The following is a 16,571-nucleotide window of genomic DNA, read 5'->3' as shown; positions in this document are numbered from 1 at the left end:
CATGCAGTGAAAAGCTGAGGCCAACCAGAGCTGTTCTAAAAACACCAGCCACAAGCCTGACTTGATGTTCCCTTTTCTGGTCCATGTCAACCTTGGATCTTTGTCTCAACAGGAAAACCTTTTTTGGTGGCTTCTATGGCTGATCATTCACATGTCCCAGCTCAGGCACATGCCTTGTCTGTGCGTTACCTCGTTGGATTAAATTTGCTCATATCCTTTTGTTCCATGTATTAAAATATTCTATAAAATCAAGTGAGCAAAAATCTATAGCTCTAAGAATACCTGGTTATCTTCTCTTTTTTTGTTGGTTTTTCATGTGGTTTTTTGTCTGTTTCTAATCACAGTTAAATCTAAACAAAAGACATGGACAAAAAGGGGTCAGTTGGAGGGAAGAAAAGAGAAAAATGATTCATGAAAGTCTGATCAGGAACCAAATTGCATGGCTGACATAACCAGCTCTCAGAAGAGTTCTCACAAATTGGAGGGCAGTTTGGATCTGACAGCTTCCAGATCCCCTGTGAGCACTATGGATTCTTTCCGTCCACCAGCAGTCAGAGAAGCAGTGCCTGCAGCACTGGCCCCAAACACCAGCGGATGTGGTAAAGAACCTGAGGACATCTGACGTGGTAAAGTCACACGCCCAGGAATTGAGCTACAAGGCTTCCCAAGAAGTCCAGTCCCTCCGCCGGGAAAAGGAGAGAAGCTGGAAACAGATTCTCTAGAGGAATGAGGAGAACTTTGGCTCAGTGTCTGAGCCAGCTCTTGGGGCAAAGATGGCTGGGAAGCAGAAATCAACTTGATGTCCTGGCTGAGACGTCCTGGGGGCACAGGCGGCGTGGTCTTGGGCTGCAGGACCTGTGTAGGAGGGCTGGCGGTCTGAGGCAGGAGAAGAGATCCGTGAGAGCCTGAGGCCCCAGAAGGGCCACATTGAAAAGTTCTTGCTGCCACTGGGCTCTGACTAGGAGGACTAAGGCCAGAAGGGGTGTAACAGGGAGAGGTGATACCAGACTGTTGTGGTGGAGACATGGAGGCAAAAGGTGGCAGCTCTTGGTGGAGCTGGGCTATTGTTCCAGTTAAAGATCCTAATGCACTTGGATGTGTTTGGCACAGGCCTGAGGACGGCCCACCAGAGGCCTGTGCCAGTTGGCTTAGGCTGGAGGATGGAGAGCTGGAAGAAGGAGGCGGTTGGAAGTGATTCATTCCCCCCAAAGTCCCACTGCTCGAGAGCTGCTGTAACTGTTCCGCCTGCAGTGGTCTTGTGGTGGGCTGGAACTGGTTGAGAAGACCAGGGGGCGAGTTTGGTGAAAGCTGGGTGAGTGATGTTGATGGGGAGCTAGTTGTGGCTTGCTGGAAGTGCCCAAATCCACTGCTGGGAAGGACTGGCTGTTGCGGCTGCGGCTGCTGCGTGGGCTGCGCTGTACCCACAGGGGACCCGGACGGTGCGTGCTGGAGGTGGCTCAGTCCCGCTGAGGATGCACTGCTTAAACCCGGCTGGCTTGAGCCACCTGGAGGGGATCCCACCTGGAACTGGCCTAAGCCCGTGGCAGCCGAGAACCCTGCAAGTTGCTGGATGTGGAAGGAAGAGGATGATGAAGTTTCTGCCCCTGGTGTGTGCAGCTGGGACGGAGTACTGGAGGGAGAGCCAACAGCAGATGGGCCAGCTGACGGGATTAGAGACTGGAGCCTCTTCAGCTGTCTTGGAGTCTGGTTGGATTGCTGTCCTAAGGATCCCAGGACGGACACAGGTGGACGGAAGATGGCTGTTGGGAGTCGCGGGTGGTGCGTCAGAGCGATGGCCACAGAAGTGGTGGCTGCGGCAGCTTGCAGGGGTGCCTGGATTAGCGGAGTCCAGATAACAGGAGTGGGGGTGGATGCAGCAGCAGCAGTGGCCTGAACGTTGTGAGCACAGTGTGCCATCTCTCTGTCGTGCTGCACAATCTGCTGGATGATCTCATTTTCTTGGTAATTGAAAACACCTGAATTGAGGTCATGTTGGACTTTATGCAGCAGAATGGAATTTTTCTTTCCTGTAGAGAAAGTGAAGAGAGGAAGAGTCATTCTGATATGTCAAAGCATGAGAGGCTTCCTCAAAGACTTTCCCCGAACTGCTGACACTGTCTCCACTCCAATGTCATTATGGGAGCTGTGTACAGACTCTGTCCTCCAGCAACAAGAGGATAGATTGTTGTGGTTCAAGCCCTGTCAGCAATGAAGCTCCACATGGCCACTCTCTCACTCACTCTCGCTTCCCACACCTCCCAAAGGATGGGGAGGGGAAGCGGAAAAGGAAACCAAAAATTATGGATTAAGATAAGAACAAGTATAATAACTAGTTCTTTTAGATAAAAGAATATATGAGTATGAAGAATGAAGTATAATAATAGTAACTAAGAGAAACAAACTCTCCCAAAAAGACAAGCAATGTCCAATACAGTTGCTCAGCCCCTGCTGAGAGATGCCCCAGCGGTGATCTGCCTCTCATGGCAAACTCCCCACAGTTTATATAGCGGGCACGAAGCCCTGTGGCATGGAACAGCCCTTTGGCTAGTTGTTCTGGTTTAGCAAGGAGCAGCTTTTGGCTTAGTAACAGGGGGAGTGGGTTGCAGTGAAGACCCGGTAAAGAGTTTGCGGACCCTCCCCCGGCTCCTGGGTTCAGACCCACCTCTGGCCCGGCTGGGCCAATCTGGCGGCTCTGCCATCACTATTTAGGGACGGGAATTGGAATGCCAGGCAGAAGGTGTAAGAGTGATACAAGATGGAGGCGACCACGCGGACCCTTCAGCCTGAGAAGGAGGAAGGAAGGAGAAGCAGTAGACCAGAGACCCTTCTGCAAGCCGTGGCGAGAATGCAAGCTGTGCCCCTGAAATCTATGGAGATCCGTGGCAGGACTGAGAGCCACCAGCAGCTCCATGTGAGTGAGCCCGGACGGGCGAGGGACTGTGTGGGGAGACGGCCATGGCCCAGGCTGTGTTGGAGAGCCTGCACGCCGCAGAGCAGCCCCACACGAGAGGCAGAGAGGAGCTGCAGCCTTTGGAATGGGTGCGCGTCGGAGCAGCCCGTGCAGGGCTGCCATGCGTGTGAGTCACCCCACGGACTTGCAGGGAGGACTGGTGTGGAGTTCACCCGTCCCGAGGAGGGACAAACGGCAGAAGCTATCGGGAACAGACTGACTGAAACCCCCACTGCCTGCCCCCCCGAACCGTTCAAGGGGGGGACAAGGTAAAAACGGGATCAGGGCTCTGAGCCCGGGAAGAGGGGAGGTGTGGCAAGAAGGTGTTCTTAAAAAGGCTGGTTGGACTCTTCATTGATGTATTACTCTGTGTTGTTTCATTTTGGTTATGTTTTGGGTTTTTGGGGGTATGTTTTAGTTGACGTTGCATTAAATTGTTTCTCTGTTTTCTTCCCCAAACCGAGTGGCCTGTTTTGTCCTGAACCTTAAGTGGCAATTAAGCTCTCCCTGCCCTTGAGCAATTCTCAGCCACTTGGGTACTTGAGGCTAATCGTGGTCTTTGTTTCCCTGATGGGCCTAAACCAGGACACTAGTTCAGGTCAGCTGTCCTGGACATGTTCCCTCCCAGTTTCTTGTGCACACATCAGTCCCCTCTCACATCCAGTCCACTCACTGGCGGGGCAGGGTGAGAAGCAGAGAAGCAGAAACAGCCTTGATGCTGTGCAAGCACTGCTCAGCAATAACATCCCCGTGTTATCAACATTCTCTTCAGTGTAAACACAAAATACAGCCCTGTAGCAGCTACTAGGAAGAAAGTTAACTCTATCCCAGACAAAACCAGGACACAAACATTGCATTTTCTAGTTCTGTGGTATGATCGAGTATTCAATATAAATGTGCCCAACAGGACATCTGTTCTTTGTTAGACAGTAAAGCCACTTTTGATAAGCATGACAGACTGGTAGCAAAGTTTATGAATATGGAAGACTCTCATTTTGCCTCTCATAATCTGAAAAGGAGTGTAAATACAAAGGCTGCAACTTTTTTATGTGTGCAAAGAAAAACCTCAAAAATATAAGTCCAGTGAAGTCTCCCGAGTCTTCAGTCTCAACTTTTTCTCACCTGTTTCATGCAACTTGTTCACTGGTGTCAAATACATGGTTTAATGGTGTAGTTGAAAGGAAATTTCTCTATGAATCAGGGATGGAAGGACTTCACGTGCTGGAAAAGCTCATCTGTCCCAGGTAAGAGATCTTAGACATGCTGCAGCGACCCTTACTTGGCAATGCCTTTCTAACCCCAGCTTTAAGGAAATGTCATGTTACAGATGGGCTTCTTAGCCTGTAGCAAGACATCAACTCAATGCTTTGCCTTTTCAGTGGGCTGGAAAAAGCAGGATGATGAGTCTTAGACCAGATGTCTGGTCTGAGAGTGCATCTGACACTGGAGGGATGTGCTCTCCGGGACTGAAGGACAGACCCATTCAGTGCAGGGGGATAAGATGCTGACAGTGATGCCCTTTCACCAGAGTGCAAATCCTCTCAAAGGAGAGGATTTCTGACATGGACAGGCTCTCTGAGCAACAGCTGCCCTACCTCCGTTCTCAGAACACCATGCAAATGGGTAAATATGCCAGTGCTGATTTATAAGGAGTTAGTATATGCTGATTTGAATGATTTTTTTTTACAAAATTAGTGTGGATTTAATTGCTGTTCTTGCTTTTTTCAGGGCCCTCTGTTCTGGTAATGTGACAGTTTGAATTAATGACAGTACCTGCCCGTGGGCTTTCTTTTTACTTTTGTTTTCTGAAGCTGTTTGGCTCAGAAAGGTTCAGCCTAGTAAGGTCCGTGTGTGTGGGTGTCTGTGTGCATGCAGGTGCACACCCAGCCCTCTGGTTGCATGTCTCTATGCAGCTCATTTTGTAGCTGAAGCTCAGAGGGTGAATGTAGAAGGGCCACCTCTAGAAGATGCACCAGCCAATTTGGATCAGATCAAAAGCTGTATTAATCTTCCTCTTGGTCCAAATGTATCCTCAGGCCCTGCACCCACTAGCAAACCTCTGCTCAGATTCAAATGTCATTTCTGCCGGTTCCTGTCTGATTGCCTCTAGTTCCTACACAGGAAAGGGACCCCATCTTAACCATTGCCATGGATTTACAGTGCAGGAGAGAGCAGCAGGTATGGAACAGGGGCCTGGATGTGAAAGGGCCTCTTTTTAACCATAGAATCATTTCAGTTGGAAAAGACCTTTAAGATTATTGAGTTCAGTCACTAACCTGACACTGGCAAGCCCAACACTAAACCATGTTCCCCATGTTCTGTATTTTAACCCCTAAATCATATTGTGCTTTAAGAATTAAAGGCTGGCAGCATAGCTCATGTCAGTTAAGTTTCCTGCAAACAGGTGTTCATCTGTTAAGCTCATGAAACCACAGCTTTCAAGAAAACTCAGAAGTTGAGGTTATCAACTAAGACCACAGTATGATATTTAATTCTTACATACAGCATTCTAGTTTAAACTGGTCAGTTGATAGTTTCCCAGAAGGAATGCTTAAGAATCAACTGCTATGTTGGAAGTAGTTCCTGGTGAGATTCCAGAGGAATTTCCATTCAATCCTACAGATGTCAGATGTTCAGATGTCAGTACATCTCTGTGCACAGCTGACATCCAGACTGTTGTCTGGGTTTTTAGTGTATGATGTACCTTTTACATCTGGAACAGATAAAACGGTAAGAGCTTAAGAACATGTCTCTTACTCTAGCCAAGTGAAGAATCAAACATGCAGTAGCAAAGAACATGAATGACACTGTGAACAGGGTAACTGGTATCCTGGTGTCCAAAAAAGTAACTCTGAAATAGTAGAGTCTTGAATATAACTAGTTGAGTTCCAAATCTACCACCAGAATCAGGTGGAACAATTATTACACAAATAAGGAGGGAATTGAAAAGTACACGGGCAATAATAGTTGCTGTCACATATAATGCAAGGAAGGCATACATGAGGACACTGTGTTGGGTTAATGGTTGAACTCAGTAATCTTAAAGGTGTTTTCCAAACTAAATAATTCTATGATTCAACATTTTAGTTCTAGTGTTCAGCTGAAAAGCATGACAAAATGCAAAATATATCCACAAGAATCAGGGTTGAAAACCATCAGTGGGCAAGTGCAATGTCCTCAGCTTCTTTCAGAGAAGAAGTAGTTTGAGACTGATTCATAGGGAACTACACAGATGAAAAATGCTGCTAAAAGTCATTCCCTTCAGTTCCAGAAGGATCCATGAGACATTGTGATTTCAGACAAACTCGTTAAAAAAAAAGAGCAATCTAACTCTAATGGTAGTTAAGCGTTGGAAGAACACACCAAGGGTTTTTTCTTTACTGTACTTTTTAAAATAAAATGTTTAGCTTTTTATAAAAAAGGAGGTGCAGCTCTAGCAACAAAGTGCTATGCAATAGTGCTCTGTAATTGGAAGGGGTAAAGCTTGCAATCCACAGTGAGCTGAACCGCACCGTAAAACCAAACCACCAAACTCCAGCAGAGTTTGGATTCTGGATCTGCAACTGGTGCATCTGGATGTCTGTTGTGGGTAGTGGTATGAGAGGCCTAATGCTTTTGTGGTTTATCCACTGCTAATCACTCCCTCCAAAAAAAACCAGTAAGGCATATAAACTGGCCTTGCTTTTCTTGTCTCTGAGAAAGATACCAGCCCTGGAAGGACACAGTTATAAAGGCAACAGTGTTCTAGGCTGCTACTGTCACCACAGGGCTGGAGAGCTTGTCTGCACTGGAAGTGCCTGTGTAGGTGTGTGAAACACACACAAAAGGTTAAAAGTACCAGTGCCCACTTCTCTCTTGTGCACACCCAGGAGGCAAGGCCTGCAAGATGGGAGTAGTGGGGAAAGAAGCCCTGTGGTGGCCAGATGATCCTTTTTGGCTATAAATCACAGGATCAAGCAGACATAAAACTCCAAAAGAGTTTCAGCAAGGTCACAGTGCTGGGAGTGAGACTTTTGACTCATTAACTGTAAAATTAATATTAAAGTTAACAACCCTGAATGTGGTAATGAGCTGAAAGAGGTACATGCCAAACATGCGTGACCGTGTTCCTCAACTCTCCACTCAAACCATGTTAAACATCACCCCTCGGGGGCGATACAAAATCCCCAAATAGAGGGAGATGGGCCTTTTTGTTCTTTGAGTCCTTTTAGTCGTTTTAGACTTTTACTCTTTAGGATGAGCTTTTTGCTCTTCAGAGCAGCTCTTTTAGCCTTTAGCCTTTTGAGCATTTTCTCTCTGCTTCTTCTCAAACTCAACTTAGAGACTAAGTTGCAGCAGAGAGAAAGACTGAAGACCCAGACATGACAGTTGATGGGTTATACTCCTTTTCCTCCACCAAGACAGTGAAGTCTTCTTGATAAGAATGGCCAGGACCAGACATTCCCAAACCAGACCGATCCTGGTTCCACCGACCGGCCATGTGGTCAGGCACAACAGAGCAGGAATGTCACCAGTTAAATTCAGAGCATCTTTACCATGAGCACATAGTGAAAGGGAGTGAATGGCACAGAGGGTCACGCTGTACACGCACACACAGAGTAACTTCCATCTGGCACCTACAAGAACCACATAGGCATCCACAAACAAATCAGCTCACAAAGAGCTGCTTAAACAGAAACTGAGATCCCAACTGCTCTGAGCTTGGAGAGGAGGAACAGTCCATCCAAATAAAATCGGCAGGTAAGAGAGAATCTGGCCAGCACACTTGAGTTAAAGAAGGACTCAAACTGCAGGTTTGTAATCATTGTCTGGAGTTGAAGGTACAAATCCCAGCATGGGGAACATGTAGCTGTCTTGCACAACTGCAAGGTCAGGCTGTGGATGGAGATGGCATGCTGAGTTCAGAGCAGACAGGCAAAGAAAACACCTCACCACATTGACTTTCCTGCTAACAGACTGTAGCAAAACTGGGCTGAGGAGGGATGGCTAGGGCAGAGGAAGGAGAAGCCGCAGATGTAGGCAGTGAAGCTTTCCAAAAAACAACTTCTCTGTCTTTCCATCATTACACCTCATCTCACTCTTTTAATTCCATGTCACCTGCCTTTGGCTTCTGATTTGCTTGTCTGTGCTTGAATAGCCTGCAATTTCCAATTCCAACTGAATACCCTGCCCTCGATTCAAATGAGAACTCATGGCAGTGTTAATCAGAGCTGCACAGATGAATCGAGGGGACTGATTTCTTCATAAACAGAGCTCTTGAAAGCACAGAAAGCAATGAAAAAGCAGACTCTGGTTCTTTGGCAGAGGATTAAGTAGAGAATATTTTCCAAATATGAATACTATTTACTGGGAAATGGTTCAATCAAAGCTCTTTAAATTTGTGTCAAATTGAGAAAATAGCTCCAACAAAAACCTTGGGATAGTTTTTTTTAATTTGGTTTTAAAAATAGAGCATTTCAGTTTTCCTTTGAAAACTCATTACACTTTACTGGTTTTTGAGCACAATTTCAATGGATCAACTGTTTTGTTAGATCATCTTTTTTATTTTCTGTTTTGCCAAGAAAGTCTCAAATTTCTGATCCAGAACACTTAAAAAAGTTGCTGAAAATGTTATTTCAGTTAGTGAAGGGGAGAGTAATTTCTCAAAATATTTTTTTCAAAATTGTAATTGGTTATCAAACTGAAAAATTAATCAGTTCCACTATTCTAATTAATTTCATCATTTACATGTTTCCACACACCAATACAAGTCTTACTACTTGCTTCTGGAGAAAATCCTCCTTCTGACCAGCACCAAATGGACCAACAGAGTCCTGGTGGGACAAAGACACTTTCCTGGCAGGTCTAAGGCCATACATGAAACATAAGCCAAGAGCTGAACAAGGCAGGAGGAGCAAATTTACTTGGACCAGAGGTTCACAGAATCACACAGAATCCCAGAATGATGGGAACTGGGAAGGGACCTCTAAATATCATCCAGTCCAATCCCTTGCTAAAGCAGGTTCACCTTGATCAGATCATACAAGAATGTGTCCAAGTGCATTTGGAAACCTCCAGAGAAGGAGATTCCACAACCTATCCGGGCAGCCTGTGCCAGGGCTCACTCATCTAAACACCAGAGAAGTTATTCCTTGTGTTCCAGTGGAACCTTTTCTGTTCTGTCCATTACCCCCTGTCATTGGGCACCACAGAAAAAAAGACTGGTCCCATCATCTTAAGACCTACCCTTTGGGTGTTTACAAGTGTTGATTAGGTTCTGGTATTATACTTTCTCCTCATCTTATTTCTGAAATTGTTTCAGTTTCAAATTCATTTTTCCTGCTCTGGATTTACAGCCACAGCACCTGCCTCTAAAGGAGAGCAGAGACAGCAATCAGAGGACCACAAGGTTGATTGATTGGTTTGGCCCTGGGTAACCCTAACTGAGGTGATGTTCTGCAGCTCACAGCTACACTCAGTGAACCACAGTGGTGTCCTGCCTTCTTGATAAGCCATTGAGAAGCTTCATAAGGAGAGAGGAAAAGAGACTCCCGTGACCCCTTCAATCTAACCACAGAGACACTGAGTTGTACATACAGAGTTTTTCCTTCTATGTTGTTTGTCCCACAAAAATTAAAGTAATGAGCAGAGTCCAAGTTACTAAGACAAACAACCTACCTGAGCAACTGTCCTAAACCCCAAACCACTGTACAAATGTACTGAGATGCCGTGGAGATGGCATAGGAGCCATCTGCAACCACTTCAGGCACAAACTCCCTGCCCTTGCTTACTCTGAGGGAGTTCAAGGCCCCATCTGTACTTTTCTACAGAGGAAACAGAACCGTCTTGGGTTTCTGCAGGGCAAGTGGTGTGAGAGAATCTTACAGAAGGAGAACTGTGTGGCTGGGCTGGATGTGATCCCGAGCAGGATTGAGGGACAGTGTAGCTAATGGAGCAACAGGAGTACAGTTGGTTAAAGGACTTATGACTAAAAGATCTCCACGGCACAGTTGAACTTTTTGGTCTTTGTACAGCTCCTAATGCAATATGATTTTTTTCCCATGGTCAGACAAAAGTAAATATCATCCATGGAGTGCTCTGGGTTCCAAAAACTTCCTGTTTTTCTCACTGCAACAATAAATCCAGGGGGGCGGGAAAAGAAGATATTTAGAGCATAGAAGATGTTCATAGCAAAGCTACTGCTGCTTCACAGTGAAGCAGTGTATGTAAAATTATGGAAACTAAGCAAACATATGTTGGTCCCTTAATAAAGAATTGCCAAGTCAGACTTCCCTCCACTGTAGACAGTGCACAAAAGAACAGGGAGAATGACTTAGGTGATTTCATAGAAGGAGCCAGCACTCAACAATAATTCTTCTATTATGTAACCAGAATTAGCGCTCGGTTGTTAAAATTCTGCACACACACAGGGGATATTAGCTGCGACTTTCTGATCACGTGTCTTTTCAGTTCTAAGCCAACTGGGTGGAGTTTAAGAATTCAGGTCACTAAATTGCTTTCCGAATTTGCATGTATTTGAAATAATCTCACTTTATTAAGCTGGCCTATGCCCTGAACTGCTGTCAAAGTGGGGCTGCTTCCTTCTGCTTGTTTGCTTCAGGTATTCAGGTTTGCTTCTTGTTATTCATGCTTGTGTCCTGGGCTGGTCTCCTGTGGTAGTTCAGTTGACTGCCATCTTCCCCTGAGGGGTAATACAGCAACTGGCAACTGCAGGCAAACAAAGTCTGGCCTTACTCAATAACTGACACAGCTGTTTCTGTGCCCTGAGGGAACTCTTCTGCAGTGGGACTATACTGGTTGGAAGGTCTCACTGTACCAGCTCTTGGAAGTGTCTTAAGAGCCTGTGGATACAAAAAAATTAGCTGGAACGGGGATTTCAAAATAATCCCTAACTTCCAATGTATCTGCTCTTTTCCTCTTCAAGACTGACTTTCTCTCAAATGTAGGTTAATCCACATTGAACTGTGTTAACTGTCACGTAAAGATTTCTGCTCAGAATTGAAATTGCTCTTGGAAGCAAAGCCAAGCCAGCTGGACCCACTCTAAGAGCATCCACAGAAGAGTTCAGCACAGTTAACAGAGCTGCTCTAGAAACTAATTTAGATGAACTTCCCGGAGAGTCTGCCTGCGTCCTGACATTACAGGCTGGGTGTGCAGCTCCTGAGGAACTGCTCACGTGCTCCTACACTGCAGTACGTACAAGGCAGCTCCGACTTGTGCGCTGCTGTTTCACTTCTCTCTTGCTAAAGCTGTATCCCTTGAACTCTGGTGGTACATTTAAAGTAGGACAACATCTCCTCCCATGCCCTGTCCTCTAGAAGCTCATGCAGAGTTACACCTGTACAGAGGGAGTTTATTGCAAGACAGTCAAATACTAGATGAAAAGGAAAATCAGTGTCATCAGCGTAGAGTCCACTGTATTTGGAGCCTAGATTAATCTATTTTCTTATTACTATCTTAACAAACAATAATGAGTTCCAAAATTTAAAATGGACAATTCTCTGTCTTTCCAAGGTCTTCTCTCCTTGTACAGCTCAGGTCTGCCACTGATCTCCTCTCTCATAAACCGAACAGATATCTCCCAATACATATGGCATCTCTTCTAACAGAACACAACCTTTAACTAGCCCAAACTGCTTTAGGTCAAATGATCAGTGGTAAATAATGTTATCTGATGAATCTCATGACAGTTAAAAAAAATGGAATAAATTAAGCTCTTCCCTTGCACTCTACACATTAATGACCATCATAGAGAGCTTTGCCAAAAAAACCCAAATGGAATATATAGAGCTACCTACAGAAAGTTACTTGTGAATATCCATGAAGGGGTATAAGAACTGTGTATGTCTGGAGAGATTGTGAATCCCTGTGCTGCCTGAAGCATGGTGTCCTGGCTGTTACTTCTTGATGGGGACTGAAGCCAAAGAGCTGCCTTCTCCTCAAGTGGCAAAAGCGCCTTTGTCTGGAGCCAAAGCTCCTGCACTCAATCCTCAGCACCCTCCTGGAGCTGACAGTGGTGACAGGGACAGTTTCTGCAAGACTCTGGACATTCTGGGATTGTTTTTCTGTCAGTCATGTGCTTTGCAGTGTGGTCTGGTTGCAGATAGCTACAAGACTGCCTTCAAGTCAGGAAATGTCCCCTGAGACTAGAGATATAGTTGGTAAGCAGGTAATTAAATGTAATTTAATTCATGTAATTATAGACACAGTTGAAAATTCTTTTTAATGGTGTTGGAATGGTAAAATGTTACCTGAATAGGTGTTTTGTTTTGATGCAGATAAAAAAAAGCTGTGGATGTCGCTTTCTAAATATAACAGAAATCCAGTAACTTGGGGGACCTATGGACACGAGGCACAAATATATTGCATTCTCTACAACTCTTCCAACTCTCTCCCTTTTGCTTTATGTCTCCAAGTTAGCCAGATACTTGTTTGTAGGACCAGTGACTGCTACCTAGGAGACCAAACTTCCCAGAAAACCTGCACCTTGCAAGGTAGACATGGATTGGGATAAACTGATGTGAATAAGGTCATTTACGAGGTCAGAGACAGGTGTCCTGAGATCCTGTCACCACCCCCTGCTGTCACTCCTGCTGGGTGTCTTTGGCCTTACTTTCCTTCTAGGGTTGCATAAGACATGGCACTTCATATTCAGGGGAACAGGGCTGCCAGATCACCTTAAGCTGAAGTAATTTGCATTCACTCATGGCTGAGGAGTTGCTGGTACCTTTCCTTAGGCTAAAGAGTAAATACTCTGAGTCTGGGCCTTCACTTCCAAATAAAAAGAAACTGCCTAAGTCCAAGCTCCCACCCTGCCTATCTGTGCTAAACAGCATTTCCAGAGGCTGACCTACCTGAGCCATTTTAGATAGGCACCTCAGAAGGAGAAACACACTATATGCCTTTTTCTCTCTGCTGACTGTAAAAGTCAGATTCAGATCTCCACACCGGAGTGCTGGAAATGATGGCAGTGGATTTCAGGTCAGAGGAATAAACATAATTGTACTTGAAATTTGATTCCTCACAAGCAGTTCTGTTTGTGGGTTATTCAGGTAACAAGAGGAGAAACCACACAGGAGAACCTGGTGTTCTCTCTCATCAGCCACAGATACTTTCACTGCCTCAGTACTAGGAGATTCCATCTCCTTTAAGGGCTGGGCAGAGCTCTATGTGATTTTGAAATAAAGCTTTCTTCCAAAAGAACACACACACACACACACACACACACACACACTTTCTAGCATTGTATACCTGCTCCACAGGAACTTCTATACTTACATCACCTGTGCCTTTACCAGCAGCCACAAATAAGAACATATATATACAAATATGTATGTCTCCTTATCACAGAATCCCAGAATGGTGGGGGTTGGAAGAGTCCTCTGGAGATCATCCAGCCCAATTCCATGCCAAAGCAGGTTTACATCCATCAGGTTGCACAGGAATGTCTCCAGAGACTCCACAACCTCTCTGGGCAGCCTGTGCAGGGCTCCCTCACCTGAACAGCAAAGAGGTTTCTCCTCCTGTTCCAGCAGAACTTCCTGTGTTCCAGCCTGTGCCCATTACCCCTTGTCCTGTGCCCATTATCCCTTGTCCTGTGCCCATTGCCCCTTGTCCTGTCACTGGGCACCGCAGAAAAAAAGACTGGCACCATCCTCTTGACACCCACTCTTTAGGTGTTTATAAATGTTGATGAGGTCCCCTCTCAGTCTTTTCTAGGCTAAAGAGCCCCAAGTCTCACAGTCTTTCCTCATAAGAGAGATGTTCCAATCCCTTGATTTTCTTGGTAGCCCTCTACTGGGCTCTCTCCAGCAGTTCTCTGTCTTTCTTGAGCTGGGGAGTCCAGAACTGGATGTGGTGCTCTGGATATGGCCTCATCAGGGCAGAGCAGAGGGGGAGAAGAGCCTCCCTTGACCTGCTGGACACACTTTTCTTGATGTTTTGATGCTCTACTCCCCTCATCATCTTGGTAGCCCTGTGCTGGACTCTCTCCAGCAATTCATTACCGAATCTGCTTGTCCTTCTCACATTGGCAACTCTTTGGGGGTTACTCACCTCTGTATGGTAAACAAATTTAGGATTTCAATGTGGATACGGCATAAAATTTATGTTGAGTACATATTGTTTTATTTATACATATTTTGGTCTGTTTCATTTATTCACACGATCTTGCACAGCACCTACCACAGGGAGAAGGCAGTTAAGAAACATTCAGAGACTAAGGTCCACTTTTGTTAGCACTATTTTCCTATAGAAGAGATGAGGAACAGAGGCACAAAGCAAAGGCACAACAAGGACAAACAGGGAATCTGTGGCAGAGCTTGGCACAGGTTCCAGCTCTTCTCACTCACATTTTAACTAGCCCAATGCAGACCAGCCCTTCCTTTGAGACCACAGATCCCAAGCATGTTAGTCATGACCTGGACAAGCAAGGTTGCAAACCCAGCAGGAACTAAATTGCAGAAGTGGGATAACAAGCTGACAAATATGGTGCCCAGTCAAAAAATGTGGGAACAGATATTTTTTATGGCTTGTTTATATGACAATGCTTTGACTGTAATATCTTGATCAGACACTTTTGTACTGCCATCATACTATGTAATTATATGTAGAGATTGGTGGTGTGTTGTCTGAGCTTTTCTTTGCTTTTTGAGCCTCTGCAATGCCTGAAGGAAATGCCAGGCAGTTTTAATCCTGGGTTAATTTTTGCCAGTCAAAACACTGGCATTCAAGATGTATGTATTTCCAACTTGGTGAAAGATTCCTGATGGAAATGAAAACAGAACTTCCTCTGGCTTTAACTACGCTCTCGACTCTCACCAGTGACCTTGATATGGACGGTAAGTAACCTCATGACAGACACTTATAGTAATTTTTACAGCACAATGAACAATGGAAAAAAATTGTTCCCCAATATCTTCTGAGTGCATCGGTGGATTTTGAATTTACAATATTCACAACCCATATTGTATTTACTCTCAATGAACATTTAAGTGATTGTGTTTTACAAGTGCAAACACTTGTGAAAATCTAATTTTAAGCTTCAGTAATCACTGAAAGCCAGTTTCAGAGTCAGTCAGGAACAGAATGACGTGACTTACATAACCAGGGACAATACACAAATGCTTGTCAGACAAAGAATTACTCACTGGAGAAATAAATCATTTCAGCATAAAGATACTACAAAAATGTTACAGCTTGGTCGACTACAAGAAGAAGGTCTGATCAGTGATAAAACGATCATTAATTGGTGACCAGCCTAATTTCCTTGAGTCCTAGTCTTCAGATTCTGAACCTGTGGAGAGTCAGGCACACGATATTCTGCAGACTGAGGAGTTCTTTTAGACTCTGGAGTTATTCAAAGAGCAAAGTTAAGCAGGGAGATAAAACTTCGTAGAATCCCAGCTTTAGTCAACTCATGGAGAGTAATCCCTTCCAGTCTTTAAAGAGCTCTGCAAGTGCAAAACACTTGGGAAACTTTTTCCCCAGCTGTGATGGCACCAGCAGGACATCAATATCGATTCCTGTTAACAACAAAGGACACATCTTTGCGAAGAGATCAGTGGAGCTGCCAGCTCCCTGGAGGGCTGTGCCCTCCATGCTGCTGCACTGCCCTTCTACCAGCAGGAAGCAACAGGAGCACAAAGACCAGGCTGCATCTGCCCTTCTTCTCCCCTCTGCCTAGCCACAGGTTTTCAAAACACATCTGCTCAGCAAAGTGAATGCTTCATCACACCTCCAGTCAACCAGTACCGCTCCTGTTGCTTCAATGGCTGAGGCTTTATGTTCTTCTCTCCTCTCCATGCTACCCAGACAACCTTAGACCATGTTTTCCTAATCCTGTAAACATCTCTCCAGTCACTGTGACCAGAAGGGCTGAGATTTTTCTCTCAATTTCTCACTACGCAGAGGGAATATTGGATGGATCTTATCCTGGTACTGAACGAGTGACAGAGCCTTTTGAATCATTACATGTACTCAGTGAGGCATGGCCTTCTCAAGGACATGTGTCATCTGCTAGAAGGGAGTTAATGAATGCATCACTGACTTGGAAAGAGGATCCCATTTGCTTCCATCTTCTGTACAGATCCTGAGCTGAACCTAATAGCAATGAAAAATATGGTCCTGCTTCTGTTCATACCTGGCTTTTATGAAGTGCTGTTCCTTAGCTTCAATCCTCTGGAACAATCTCTCTACTATCAAAGAGAGTCTCAGCAAAATGCAGCAATTTTGACTTCACTAAAAACTCCCATGCTGTCACACAGCTACTGCACTGCTCTTTCTGGATAGTGCATGATTCAGGAGAAAGTGAAGTGCCTGATTTATGATGCCAGGGATTTCCAGGGTGTCTGCCAGTTTGAGTAGGGTGTACATAACTCCCTTAGGCTCTTTTGGGAAATTCCAACCAAAGAGTGTTGGGCACAACAGGAAAGTGTTACGAAGAAGCTATTTTTGCAGTAGTAAAGGATACAAAAAAAAAAGTAAAGCAAACAGGCAGCTCTAAAGTGTGATTGTCAGGGAAGTAAGACGAGTACTAGGATTTCCAATATACAACTCTGAAGTCTCTGGATGTGGCAGGTCTCTGCCTGTTGTCTCAGGTCAATTGAATGGCAAAAGGAGG

The 16,571-nt window shown here is 45.1% G+C and overlaps 1 protein-coding gene across 1 annotated transcript in view; it reads right to left on the bottom strand.

The window, feature by feature from the left end:
• Window positions 1-471: 471 nt before the first annotated feature.
• HCN4 (hyperpolarization activated cyclic nucleotide gated potassium channel 4) overlaps window positions 472-16,571 on the bottom strand; it is a 111,906-nt gene continuing 95,806 nt past the window's right edge. The window contains exon 8 of the mRNA XM_061999910.1: window positions 472-2,027. Within this exon, the coding sequence (XP_061855894.1) occupies window positions 472-2,027 (1,556 nt within the window). The remainder of the gene's footprint in view (window positions 2,028-16,571) is intronic.

This window comes from Colius striatus, chromosome 7 (genome assembly GCF_028858725.1).
Source record: "Colius striatus isolate bColStr4 chromosome 7, bColStr4.1.hap1, whole genome shotgun sequence".
In the NCBI taxonomy this organism is placed as follows: Eukaryota; Metazoa; Chordata; class Aves; order Coliiformes; family Coliidae; genus Colius; species Colius striatus.
The sequence above is the reverse complement of the archived record's forward strand: the minus strand, read 5'-3'. Positions and strand labels throughout refer to the sequence as shown.